This window comes from Physella acuta, unplaced genomic scaffold (genome assembly GCF_028476545.2).
Source record: "Physella acuta isolate Inbredline_101_S28 unplaced genomic scaffold, ASM2847654v3 ptg000131l, whole genome shotgun sequence".
NCBI classification, from domain to species: domain Eukaryota; kingdom Metazoa; phylum Mollusca; class Gastropoda; family Physidae; genus Physella; species Physella acuta.
The window spans coordinates 888890-903010 of NW_026731650.1; the positions used below are offsets into that span (position 1 = coordinate 888890).

General features: G+C 35.5%; 2 protein-coding genes across 16 annotated transcripts in view; one reads left to right on the forward strand and one right to left on the reverse strand.

The window, feature by feature from the left end:
* The first annotated feature begins 2 nt into the window (after nt 1-2).
* Nucleotides 3-5557, forward strand: LOC131935107 (translation initiation factor eIF-2B subunit epsilon). The gene is made up of 17 exons (XM_059291424.1): nt 3-138; nt 1250-1374; nt 1501-1686; nt 1806-1983; nt 2132-2287; nt 2424-2509; nt 2624-2746; nt 2851-2951; nt 3089-3234; nt 3375-3525; nt 3736-3819; nt 3975-4184; nt 4280-4370; nt 4453-4597; nt 4875-4955; nt 5121-5282; nt 5392-5557. Exons 1-17 carry the CDS (start codon nt 19-21, stop codon nt 5455-5457), a joined length of 2211 nt encoding a protein of 736 aa, XP_059147407.1. The 5' UTR covers nt 3-18; the 3' UTR covers nt 5458-5557.
* An 843-nt stretch (nt 5558-6400) lies between these two features.
* Nucleotides 6401-14121, reverse strand: part of LOC131935108 (C-Jun-amino-terminal kinase-interacting protein 4) — a 39617-nt gene continuing 31896 nt past the window's right edge. For 12 of the 15 annotated variants that reach the window (XM_059291438.1, XM_059291437.1, XM_059291436.1 and 9 more), the window contains 4 exons: nt 10974-11006; nt 10282-10431; nt 9807-9928; nt 6401-7962 (listed from right to left, as the gene is read on the reverse strand). In XM_059291438.1, the coding sequence (XP_059147421.1) occupies nt 7933-7962; nt 9807-9928; nt 10282-10431; nt 10974-11006 (335 nt within the window). In that variant the 3' untranslated portion in view covers nt 6401-7932. Of the gene's footprint in view, nt 7963-9806; nt 9929-10281; nt 10432-10973; nt 11007-12963; nt 13779-14121 lie in introns of those variants that run through there. The other 3 variants (XM_059291435.1, XM_059291440.1, XM_059291439.1) reach the window with 2 other exon arrangements.

Below are 14121 nucleotides of genomic sequence, written 5' to 3' on the forward strand. Positions count from 1 at the left end.
ACTGTATTTCATCAGAAGATGGCCCCAAAAGTGAAAACACGCAATGAGGATATTGAACAGGATGAATTTCTACAAGCTGTAGTGATTGCTGACAGTTTTAATATCAGATTTGGTCCCATAACAACAAAAAAACCAAGGGTAACAGTTAAACGTTTTACGAAACCTGTAGATCTATATTCTACCAGCTAGATCTACACTAGATTCTATATTATTGTCATATTTATTGTAAAGTAAATAATATGAAAATGTAGATTCTAGACTAAATTTAATTTGAGCCGAACTAAAAAAAAAAAAATCATAGGCCACAAGCAGTAGACTAGATCTAGAATCTAGATCTTAGATCTAGGCATTTTTGTGTGGATGAAAATGTGTAGCTTATAGATTATAGATAGAAAGTAGGACGAATCGAATAGCTGACGAAAAGCAGTTGATAGTAATACTATTAGTATCAGAATGAACTCCTTGTATGGCCCTATAAATCAGCCCTAATGGCCAACCCTTGCCCTTAAGCCTTAATGTTAATAATCTTGGTCCTCTGCTGCTCTGAGTTTTGACACTGGCTGGAAGCCCAGTCCTTGATTGATGTCATCCATCCAGTGGTGTCTTTGCATTCACCTTCTTCCCCTTCTTGGCATTGAAATATTGATGAATATTGTTTTGAATAGGTTTTTGGTAGTCAAAGTGTGATATTTAAAAATTATTTATGAAATTTAGCAGCACCAGAATTACACAATGTCTCAATGTGGATTAAGATAAATTTGCTGAATTGTCTTGTCTAGATCTATATATATTTTAAGGCACTGAAAGATGTGTTTTAAATAAAATATTATGTTATTGCCTAATAAAAAACACTCATGGGTAGGCCTATTGGTTTATTTCACAATTCGAAAACACTTTTCCCGCAATTCACAAAAATAAAAAATGACCAAGACAAGCATAAAACAAAAAAATGACTTGCAAATTGTCTTCCCATAATTTTGCAGGTAATGATGTGTCTAGCATTTTCTTCTCTTGTTATACAGCTATGCCATTTAGCTTTTCAAATTTACCTACACCCCACTACGTGCCAGCTTTATACTAAAAATAAGTATTCATAAGTAATTATCATTAGGCCTATAATTCAGGCAAAGTTTAAAAACTGACAGCAGTTTCAGTTTCATGCAATTGAGAGTCAAAGATAGATAACATAATAAAAATATGTGTGTATATTTAAAAAAAAAGATTTAAAGTTAAACATTTATTTTTGCAGGCATTGTTACCCTTAGTTAATGTACCTCTGTTGGACTACACACTTGAGGCTCTGTCAATTTCTGGAGTGAAAGATGTCTATGTGTTCTGTTGCCACCTTGGAGAGCAAGTTCGAGAACACATTAGGTCAGTAATTTAAGAATAAAATTTTAAAAGAAGAACTATATTTTTTTTAATAAAAACTTTTATTTAGTTATAAAAATGAATATTTCTGTGTTGTTGTGATAACATGTATAATTTTTTTCTCTCCAGAAAATCTAAATGGCAAGATGGGGGAACCCCCATGAAAGTAACAGCTTTGATGTTAGATTCCTGCAGATCTATGGGGGATGTTCTCAGAGAAATAGATGCTAAGTCTCTTATACGCAATGATTTCATTCTAATCACTGGGGATGTGGTGTCTAATATGGATATTAGTCAAGTTGTTAAAGAGCATAAGTAAGTGAAAATTTGAGTTTAAAAAAGTAAGTTTAAAAAATGATACTTTGGAATCTTTTTTTTAAATAACAAAACAAATTTAGAAACTCACTAAACACAAGCTTTGCTTTTAATTTCAGGGATCGGATTCATGGAAAAGATAAATCATCAGTTATGACAATGGTGTTTAAGGTAGCACAGCCAGGCCACAGGTCACGCAGTAAAGAAGATGATGTGCTTATTGTGGAAGAAGGAGAAACCAAACGCCTTCTTTACTTTGATAGGACTAGTAACCAAAGCAAGTTTAAAAAGCCAGCTGTAAGTTGCAAATATAGTATTTTTAATGACTTTTCACAATAACTAAATTTACCTTATCTTTTTAGTTTTTCAAAACTAAAGTCAAATTATTATGTTCTATTAACTTGAAAATTTCTTCTAAATGTCTATCTTTGTAAATTTATTCCAGGAAATTGCATTGAAGCATAACAATGTTATTCTCCACAATGACCTGATGGACTGTCACATATCCATCTGTTCCCGCATTGTCCCAACACTTTTTACAGACAATTTTGACTACCAGACCCGAGAAAATTTTGTTAAAGGCATTCTTATTAATGAAGAGGTCATTTTTTAATTTATCTACTAGCTTATTTTTTAAAGCAAGCAGTGAAGAGTTCATTCAATAATCAAACTAATTTTAGAGTGAAAACAAATTTAATGTAATTAACTTATTCTTGATGCTAATTTTTCTTTTTTAGATAATGGGATTTAAAATACATATGAGCATCATACATGACAAGTATGCTGTCCGTGTCTCCAACATTCAAACATATGATGCTGTCAGGTACATCTTATCCTCAGTATCTAGCAAGAATGTTTATAAAGAACAATCAAAAGTAAATAATATACAGGACATGTGATATATAATATACTTCATGACTGTTTTATCTTCTTGCAGTAAAGACATTTTGGCCAGGTGGTCGTATCCTCTTGTCCCAGATATATTTGGCTCTAGTCATGGCGAGAGAATAAAGTATGGCAGACGTCATGTTTATCTCAGTGAGAATGTCACACTCGCCAGGTAATTTATTTTTCATCTAGACAAATAGTGATCTTTTATTTTTAAGTAAAAAATTATCTCCATCTGTTGACTTCATACATTGACTGAAATATCTGTTTACTCAGAGGTTGTAATTTACAAAAAGATGTTGTTGTTGGGAGTGGCACTGAGATTGGCTGTGGGTCAGAAATATCAGATTGTATTATTGGGAAAAATTGTAAAATAGGTGAGTTAATAAAATATACAAAAGAAATTTAATGTTCTTGTCCTAACTTATTTTTAACAATTAATAGATATTTTTAATACATTGTTGCAGAATGTTTTTGTAAATAAAATACTATGATGTATATTTTAATTGCACAGGTGAAAATGTGAAACTAAAGAACAGTTTTCTCTGGGATAATGTGACAGTTGGGAATGATTGTGTTATTGATACTGCCCTGTTGTGTTCACATGTCCAAGTACTTAACAATGTCAAGACAGGGAAAGGAGTTGTGCTATCATGGGAGGTAAATTTTGGTTGAACCTGTCTCTCATTACACGTCAAACCTACAAGTAGTGATAGATGTGTAGGGTCAGAGTTCAGTTAATGTTTGACTCCAGAATTGGTTGACTTCTGAATCACCTAGCACTCTCGTCAAACCTACAGGTTGTGGTTGGGCCCAATGTAACAGTTGCTCAAGGTACACGACTGATGTCAGAACCCCAGAAGGATGACTGGGATGATCCCAATCTCTCATTTGGTGCAGATGATGCAGTTAGTGAAAAGTCTTTGGATGCCACTGTTGTAGACAGTCATGGTGAGGTCATAACTTAAAACATTGTTGTTTATGGCACATTTTTTGTGCTCTAAGGGAGATAACCTGTCCTGCATTGAAATAGTTTTTTTCTTAACCAACACCATTAAAAAAATAATAATTATCAAATAAAAAATGTTTTTAAAAAAAATTGACTATTGCTGAAAATGTTTTGTTTTTAAAGAAACATTGAATAGTTAAATTTTTCAACAGATCCCATCAAATATGGTGCCAACAGCAAAGCTTATGAATACAAACAAAATGTAGATAGTGACGATGATGAAATGGAAGGAGTTTGTAAGTACCTTACAGTTGATTAATATTGCTCAAATTACTTGTTGTCATGCTAAGTTTGGAACATAAGAAAGCTTGGCTTAACAATGATACTCAACTTTTAAAAAGTAAAATAAAATATGTAGTGATGCCCTTTAACCTTGTGTTAACACTTCTAGGTTTAGACAAAGCTTGGGGTGTTTCATCTTCTGAATCTGAGGAACAGGTTTCAGATGAGGATAGTGATGGCAGCTCAATGGATGAGATGGCTAGTGATGAGGACGAGATAGATGGGAGGTCTCTGGGCTATGATGAGGAGGATGGGGAGGATATGGTGGACTCCACCTTAGGCTTTAACCTTAAAGCCTCCATGATGGAGAGAAACACAGGTTGGTTGCTTGTTAGGCTCTGATTCTTTCATTCAGTTTAAGGTATACTGACCTATCAGGGAGTAACAATTTTTCTCTATAATTTCAATGAACAGCATTCTACCAAGAACTGATGGACACTTTTGTACGTGCCAACTCTGAAAAAATAACTGATGATAATTTGACCCTTGAAATAAACTCCCTCAAGTAAGTTCCCTCTCTTCTGTGCAATGTATAAAACATCTTTATGCTATTTGCTTGTTCTAATTAGTAAATTATAACTTTTCAGGCATGCATACACAGTTCCCATTGAAGAAGTCGTGCATAGCCTCCCTTGTATACTGATTGATTTGGCTGCTCATGAGTTGAATGCCGGCCATGAAGTGAGGACACCTGTTACAGCATCCGCACAGTTGTTAACAAAGTACCAAAAGGTTCAATTTTCTTTAATATTCATCTCCTTAAGCCTGCATGTTTATCATCAAAGGTTGACTTTAAAAAATTATGTCACAAAATGCCTATCGGAAATATTTTTAAGTTTTATCAGTAATATCAGTGAGTCAAGGCTTAATTGGTCAGTCAGCAGCCAAACCATACAAGACTTGTATTTAATTAGGTTAAAGCCTGTTTTATGGAAAACTACAGTGTTCAGTCTTAAGCCTGTAATTTTTAGAAAAATATTGTTATGTTGTGTTTTCTCATATGTTCCAGAACATTGACCGCTACTCTACACTGCTGTGCAAATACATTAAAAATAATGAAACACAACTTGCTGCTCTAAATGGATTAGGTGTAAGTTTAAAATATTTTGTTTCTTAAAATATATCAGTTGATCTTTTGGGTAAATTTTAAATGCCAGTGTTCTGAAGTTTATTTTTATTTTCATATAATTGCTTTAAAAAATTATGTTCTCAATTCCTAGATATCTCAGTTGTTAAACCTAATTTTTGATTTCAGGATTATGTTCTACGCAATAGTGACTTACGATCTAAACTTCCTCAACTAGTCAATTTTCTGTATGATGCTGATATTTTGTCAGAGTCAGCAGTCTTAAAATGGTACAACTCAACGCCATTCACACCTGACAAAGCTCAGAGACATGCATTCTTGAAAAATTTGGTATGTCATGTTTTTAGTAGTTTGTGATTTTATTAACTTCAACTATTTTATCTGAATGTGGTATGTTTTTTTTTTGTTTGATGAAATCTTTAAAAAATGTTAATTTCAGATGCAAAAATTTGTTGACTGGTTGAAGAATGCAGAGGAAGAATCTAGTGACTCAGATGAGGAGTGACCAGATGTCTTTACTAGTTGTGATTGTACTTGTGATTGATGACGTATTATTTTAAACCTGGTCTGTTATTGTAAAACTGAATAAATCATATTGTATATTATTAACACGTTTTTCTTAACTCAGCTTCGCGTTTGTGGATTTGTTTGTTTGTTGTTAAAATTGACATCGAAAATTAGCCCACTTCTGATTGCTCTAGAGATCTGAAATTTGGCATACACGCTACTTTCGCCTAACAATTTCAGATGCAATCATAAAAACTAGCAATTAGAGACCGTAATTAGCTTAATTTAATTACGCCCCAAGGACCATAAATTTGAGGACATGATTTCTAAAGATACTGACAAGACTGGAGGCCTATTGAAACAGTTACTTCGGCCCCAATCGCTGTGAGCGCGCTGGCCGTGATCGTATAGTGGTTAGTACTTCGCGTTGTGGCCGCGACAACCCAGGTTCGAATCCTGGTTGCTCAATATTTTTAGTCCGTGTATTTATAAACACTTAGTCAATTCATACTTAATCAAGTCATTAGATAAAGTAGAAAATGAACTATATAAAAAACTTTTTAAAAAACCACGTTTTTCATGTGTAGCAACGGACTAAAAAGGAGAAAATAAAATACTTAAAAAAAACTTTTAAAAAAAAAACCACGTTTTTCTTGTGGACTAAAAAGTAGAAAATAACTATTTACATACATTTGATGACAAAAAACGTGGGTCGGGCAGATGGGTCGGGAAATTTGATGGTGAACGTACCCACGTTTTTTGTCATCAAATGTATGTAAATAGTTATTTTCTACTTTTTAGTCCACAAGAAAAACGTGGTTTTTTTAAAAGTTTTTTTTAAGTATTTTTTTTAGTGTTGTGTTTTTCATAAACTAGTATAATTTTAATAACTATTGTAGTACAACAATTACACACAAAAAAATCAGCCATGATAATATCGATACAGTGATTCAATTTAATTTAGGCCAACTCAGTAGTACATGTTTAGATAAGTTGCAATATATATTTACATGGCGCATACCATTAAAGTAATCTAAAAAAAAATACCATGCACTTTTCAAATAAGTTAAGCATTTAACATTTATATTATACACAAGAATAGGAAGGTACAATGTGATACACCGTAACTACATTTACACAGTTGACTAAAAAAATACACCTCACAGATTGACATCAGAAGGAATGGCAAGAAATAAATGGATACAGGAAATGGTTTTGTATATATCAAATGTATCAATATACTTGGTACAACAAGTTTGGTTGCTAAAATTCCCAGTGTGTAAATAGTTTCATACATAAAAATATGATGAATAAAAATTATGACTATCTTTAAGTCTTCAACCTGTACAATTTTAAGATATTACCCCCCCTTTTCATCAGAGCTTAGTCTGGCTAAAATGCATGCATGTTTTTAAGAAAAATGTTCCTCTTTAATTGAATAATTAGAACAATCAAAACCAAATGTATGTAACAATGTTTTTGACCTTGTCAGAAAAATCTTTAAAAATATTTTAAAAACAATTTGACATGTACGGGTGTGTACTCTAACAGTCCTGTGCTATCTATCACAACAAAAGATGTACAATAACAATTAAGGCAAAATTAATCAAACTTAAACAACATGCTAAATGCCCAACTTGCAGACCAGTCCTTTCAAACCAGAGTGAAAGTAAACCATGTGATCAAATGTAACAAAACTATTCCTCAAATCATGCCAGTCAGATTACAGCCATAGAGGACACAACTGCATCAAAACTAACACAGACATTCTATCAACCCATCTGTACAGTATTGCACAAGCCATCTAGAAAAAATTGTGTCTGGATAAACTTGAATCAGAATTAGTTACTATTTGCAACCATCTGGAGATGCACAGGTTGGCCAGTGTCAATTATGGCAAAAAAAAAAACATTTGCATTTTTCCATATTTTTTAGAAGTTGGTGGTTAGCCACAAGCAATGAAAATCCATTTAACTAGCAATCTATCTATACCCTCAAATAAGTCCAAACTACCCACAAATTATTCCATTAAGGCAAACAAACTTTATGAAGAAATATTTCCCTACAGCAACACAAATAGGAAAACATCTTTTTATATCACAATGTTTGAGTTGATTATTTACGACATTGCACTCAATTGAAAAAAAAAACCAAATGAATATTCTATCATCTTTTAAAACAACAACAAAAGACCTGACAATAAAAGCAAACTCTCTCAGTATTTTCTTACACCATGTGCCACAAAAAATGAGAGTGGCTGATGATATACAATCCGTGTAGGTTAAAACAATAAATGTGACAAGTAAAACATACATAAAAATATTATTAACTGTGGTTATTCAAACAAAAAGACTTAAAATATTTGATGAGCTACATTGCAGCTGATTAAACAATATAAAAGGATCACATTGTAGACATCTATCTGTTTCACATGCTTCTCATCTTTAAACCAGTAATTCTCTAATTTTCTTCATCAGAGCCCATGAGGCTCAGTGACACTGTCCTAAAAGTAAAAAAACAGCATTATTACTACTACAAAATTCAGCAAGCTTTGAAGCAGGTGCAATTTATGAGAATCAGTGCATACTGCAGTTTTTTTATATAAGGAGCAAGCTGCACCAAAACAGCTTGATAAATAGGTTTTGTGAATCATTTAGTTTGAGATAGCAGTGTTTTAATTGACGGCCACTTAACAAGAAGCTTTAAAATCATATTTACACAAGTTGTCTTTTGATTACCATCCATGTGCAACAGAAACATTGAAGGTTTACCTTAAGTTTGTTCATAATGAAAACAATTTTCTAAGTACACACTAAAGTTCGTAGGGTTGTTTACAGGGTGGCACAATTTTTTACCTTATAAGCTAAGCTGGTATTGGGAATAAAATGTTTTGGCAAATCATTATGCTGTTAGAAATGTAAACTAATAATTGTAATCTTTTTCTGATTTTTTTTTAAAGGATATTTAAAAATAAAATTTAAACTTAACAAATAAAATCACAAAACAAAAAATAAAAATGGTCAAATATAGGGGGACAATATTTTAAAAAGTAGAGCAGTATACTGACCCAATGTTTAAACAAACTTTTAAAAAGTAGAGCAGTATACTGACCCAATGTTTAAACAAACTTTTAAAAAGTAGAGCAGTATACTGACCCAATCTTTAAACAAGCTTTTAAAAATAAAAACTATTTAGCCACTGTAGGCCCCAACTGCAATAGAAGTACATAATCTGCCTAGTCCAACTAATTTCTGAATGTACTCTCAAAGACTTTTAAGCAAATTGTTTTCAAACCTTACAAAAGACCCAACTATTATATCCAAATAGAACAAATGCAAGAATAAAACCCATACAGCCACATCAACATTCATATTTGTAACTTTTATAATCTTAATTAGAACAATAACCAAACCCTAACCTGTATTCAATTTATAGGTGGAAACTAAAATTGTGTGGTTATTTTAATTTAAACTTCTGACTTATTTGATCAGTGGTTTAAAGCTTTCTAATTTATAAATTTGTTGTAAAAGTTGGAAAAGAAGTTTTAAAAAGTTGTTAAAATTTTAATTCTAAGAAGGTATAGAGATAGTTTTATAAAAAAGCAAAGTCTAATAAATTTTGAAATAAAATATTAGAAATGAAAATAAAAAACTAAAATGTGAAATTCAGCTGTTCAAATGATTTAATATGTTTTTAACAGTTTTTAGCTGTAAAAAGAAAAGTTAAAATAGAAAATATTTACGTAGATAATTCTTTCAAGTATGTATCAATAAGATGTTTATGACTCTATAGATGTTAAAATAATTTTTTTTTAGAGTAAGGATCATGTTTGTCTTGACTAGCTGTCACCTTTTAAGATCTCGAAACAAAAATGTAAGTACACTACATGTATTTTCAAAACTAGGAAGTTTTCCAGTTTAAAAGAAACAAATCACTTGCCATTTGAAGGAAGTATAAGGAAAAATGTATACATCAATGAATTCAGAGCTGTAGGCCACATACAACATATAGCAACACCGGTCAACACAAATATTATCATGCAAGAACTCTCATACTGAAAACTGGTTTGGTCTTTCACACAGCAGCAGCATACACTCTTAAACAATCTTCATCTGATCCACAAAGATACATTGGCAGTGTACCCATGATCATTTGTATGGCCCTTACAAAGTATAGAAGAGACTAGTATGCATTGGTAATATGTCCAAGAGTTCCCACAATTATGCCTTCTGAATGGTTTGAACCAAGCAGTTATGGGTGTTAACAGGTGACTAAATGTGGGGGGGGGGGGGGGAGAGGGAGGAAAACAAGGTTGAGCTGTGGGAGAATTCAGTCCTGGGAAGTCACCTGCCATACGATGATGTGGCTGCGGTCAACCTTGGTCAGAGAGCTGGCCTTGCTGGGGTCTTCATCATCCTCATCATTCACCATGGCTGCGGCAGCTGTTGGGTCCTCTTCATCTCCATCACCTGGACAACACACAAGCTTATCATCACCCAGTGTTTGATATGATCAATACTACAACAACAAATTATTTTCATCATCACCCAGTGTTTGATATGATCAATACTACAACAACACAACAAGCCCATCATCACCCAGTGTTTGATATGATCAATACTACAACAACACATTATTTTCATCATCACCCAGTGTTTGATATGATCAATACTACAACAACACAACAAGCCCATCATCACCCACTGTTTGATATGATCAATACTATAACAACAAACACCAACAGAAATCCCCAACAAAGCCCCACTACATTATTTGAATCAAACATAAGACCTGGACCACCAACCCATCCTGTCTGACCTACCTTGTCTAAAGTCAACATAGCCCTCCCCTCCAGACAAAATAAGACGGGTGTTGGATGCAGGGGCAGGGGTGGCCTCCCCTCTGGGTGGGGGTGTTGAAGAAGTTGATGGTACAGGGTCTGAGGCAGCACTCATTCCTTGTCTTTGAATTCCTGGCAATGGAAAAAAAAGTTCCAATGTTCATGATGGGAGGGCTGAGAGACATCATCAGATGGAATAAACTTGTAGGAACAGCAAGACAGTCAACAACATCTGTGGCCATCTTCTCCAATACTATTTCATTTCTTTTATAAAGATAAAACTTGGAAAACTTATGTTCTAATTATTTTTTCTTTATAATTAGAAGTGGGAGTAAGTAAAAAAATTTCAAGCTGTTTAACTGAAGTAAAACTATAAGTTTCTTAATTAAATGGATAAGAAGGAGCAGATAAGTTATTTAATTAGAACAGATAACACAAAACTTTACTTGAGCTGAACTCAGGTTGAGACTTAAAACTCAAACCTGTTATTGACAAAAATTGTTTAAAGTTGCAGTAAAGGTGAAGACAGGAAAAAACATTGTATGTTTAACTGCAATATGAAACATGGTTATAACATACTTTGCAACACAGGTTTATCAAAACATGTTTAATGTAACAAAAAACAACAAAAGATTAGGAATGTGCAGTAATTAGATGAATGAAAACTGAAGTACCTTCTTCATAAATAGGAGACTTTCTGCGTCTGGCTACACACCAAAAAAAATACAACACAGTTAGTGAAGCATGCAAATTGAGCTCAGGAGTGCAAATAAAAACATGCAAAAAAAGGTGCTTCAACTACATAATAATTGAAATATATAGTTTCTTTTAAATTAAAGTTGATAAACAAGTTGAAATTAACTTCTAGAAAATAAAAGTGATGTGTAGGTAGACATAATTTAAAGGTGGCTTTAGAATAAATGATACATCTAAACTATCTACAAGAATATAGCAAAACAATGGATCAATAAAGCAAATATACTGACATTAAGGCAAGAAATAGTTTGTATTTAACATTGCAAGAACCTTCAGGGTATAGCATTCTCTACATGGGTTTTTGATGGTGAAATACAAATACAATGTTTGGGTATTAGTGGTACGGACTAGGTAGCCACACAGTGGTATCGACCAGGTAGCACTCAGTGGTATGGACCAGGTAGCCACTCAGTCGTATGGACCAGGTAGCCACACAGTGGTATGGACCAGATGACCACTATATGGATCAGGTAGCCCCACAGTGGTATGGACCAGGTAGCCACTCAGTGGTATGGACCAGGTAGCCACTCTATGGACCAGCTAGCCACTCAGTGATATGGACCAGGTAGCCACTCAATGGTATGGACCAGGTAGCCACTCAATGGTACGGACCAGGTAGCCACTCAGTGGTATGGACCAGGTAGCCACTCAGTGGTATGGACCAGGTAGCCACTCAGTGGTATGGACCAGGTAGCCACTCAGTGGTATGGACCAGGTAGCCACTCTATGGACCAGGTAGCCACTCAGTGGTATGGACCAGGTAGCCACTCTATGGTATGGACCAGGTAGCCACTCTATGGTATGGACCAGGTAGCCACTTAGTGGTATGGACCAGGTAGCCACTCAGTGGTATGGACCAGGTAGCCACTCAGTGGTATGGACCAGGTAGCCACTCAGTGATATGGACCAGGTAGCCACTCAGTGATATGGACCAGGTAGCCACTCAGTGATATGGACCAGGTAGCCACTCAATGGTATGGACCAGGTAGCCACTCAGTGGTATGGACCAGGTAGCCACTCAGTCGTATGGACCAGGTAGCCACTCTATGGACCAGGTAGCCACTCAGTGGTATGGACCAGGTAGCCACTCAGTGGTATGGACCAGGTAGCCACTCAGTGGTATGGACCAGGTAGCCACTCTATGGACCAGGTAGCCACTCAATGGTATGGACCAGGTAGCCACTCAATGGTATGGACCAGGTAGCCACTCTATAGACCAGGTAGCAACTCAGTGGTATGGACCAGGTAGCCACTCTATGGTATGGACCAGGTAGCCACTCAGTGATATGGACCAGCTAGCCACTCAGTGATATGGACCAGGTAGCCACTCAATGGTATGGACCAGGTAGCCACTCAGTGGTATGGACCAGGTAGCCACTCAGTGGTATGGACCAGGTAGCCACTCAATGGTATGGACCAGGTAGCCACTCAGTGGTATGGACCAGGTAGCCACTCAGTGGTATGGACCAGGTAGCCACTCTATGGACCAGGTAGCCACTCAGTGGTATGGACCAGGTAGCTACTCTATGGTATGGACCAGGTAGCCACTCAGTGGTATGGACCAGGTAGCCACTCAGTGGTATGGACCAGGTAGCCACTCAATGGTATGGACCAGGTAGCCACTCAATGGTATGGACCAGGTAGCCACTCAATGGTATGGACCAGGTAGCCACTCTATGGACCAGGTAGCTACTCTATGGACCAGGTAGCCACTCAGTGGTATGGACCAGGTAGCCACTCTATGGTATGGACCAGGTAGCCACTCAGTGATATGGACCAGCTAGCCACTCAGTGATATGGACCAGGTAGCCACTCAATGGTATGGACCAGGTAGCCACTCAGTGGTACGGACCAGGTAGCCACTCAGTGGTATGGACCAGGTAGCCACTCAGTGGTATGGACCAGGTAGCCACTCAATGATATGGACCAGGTAGCCACTCATTGGTATGGACCAGGTAGCCACTCTATGGACCAGCTAGCCACTCAACAGCTAAGTAAAATCTACAATGACAGACAAGGCTTTTTTGACATTAACAGCTAACTTTACATTATCAATTTGAAAAATAGCAACTGCCTATATTTAATTGCCTTTAATTTACCGTCAGCTCTTTGTTAAATACCTGTATTGATGAAACTAAACAACGCCCATATCTTGAGGTGACTAATATTTTACCCTAAAGCTGAGCTTATAACAGAGGTAAAAATGTACTAGTTAGATGAACCCTGACACGGAGGCTACACAAGACTGAGGGGAACACTTAGAAGCTACAGCATGTTTTGTGACTAATGCTTGTCAGTTAATTACTTTAACAAAAAAATTTGTCAGCAACAAGAACAGCATTTGAACAGATGTGTTTTCTGTAGACTTTTAAAAAATGGTTTTGTTCTCATCAAAAATCTGATTTTTTTTTTAAAGAGAGAGGTATACATGAAAAGGGGGTATTTCTACTCTCCAATGCTGCAACACCTTTCATCAGATGTTTTATTCTTTAATTTTAAATGGAAAGAAAATAATTTTTTGTGTTTTTGATCTTACAGAATTTTTCAATAGAATTTTAAGATTTGTGTATTTGTGGTACTGAGGACATGTAAAGCAGAGAGGATTCTGTTACATGGCAAGCTGAGAAGCTAAACAAAAAGCACACAAAAAAATTGAAATAATAAACCACTTCTCCGGCCTCCAAAATGGGAAATAGATTTAGTGTTTTCAGGTGGTTCAATGGCTGAAATTGGTAAAATAATCAAGTGAGAGCTGGGTGAAGACAGTGCTGGTAGCTGGGACAGGTTTCATACAGTATAAACAGAGAGGGCAGAAGTTGGGCAGGTTTCATACAATGTAAACAGAGAGGGCAGAAGTTGAGCAGGTTTCATACAGAGAGGGCAGAGAGGACACTAGGTTCTAACAAATGAGCAGCCTTGATGACTGGATAGAGTGGACTGCTGGGGTTTAGAGTGGAAACAAAATAAATACAAGGGAAATCTACTAGGCAGGGGAGAGTACTCCAAACAGGGGATGTAAACAGTGATTAGGAAAAAATGTTGTTATCTATATTTGAGTCAAAGTAA

Excerpts from the sequence above, each read along its gene's own strand:
- LOC131935107 (XM_059291424.1), top strand. The coding sequence starts at position 19 with ATGGCCCCAAAAGTGAAAACACGCAATGAGGATATTGAACAGGATGAA. Across the intron at positions 1,687-1,805 it reads CAAGTTGTTAAAGAGCATAA|GGATCGGATTCATGGAAAAG; the intron begins GTAAGTGAAAAT and ends TTTTAATTTCAG. Across the intron at positions 1,984-2,131 it reads GCAAGTTTAAAAAGCCAGCT|GAAATTGCATTGAAGCATAA; the intron begins GTAAGTTGCAAA and ends AATTTATTCCAG.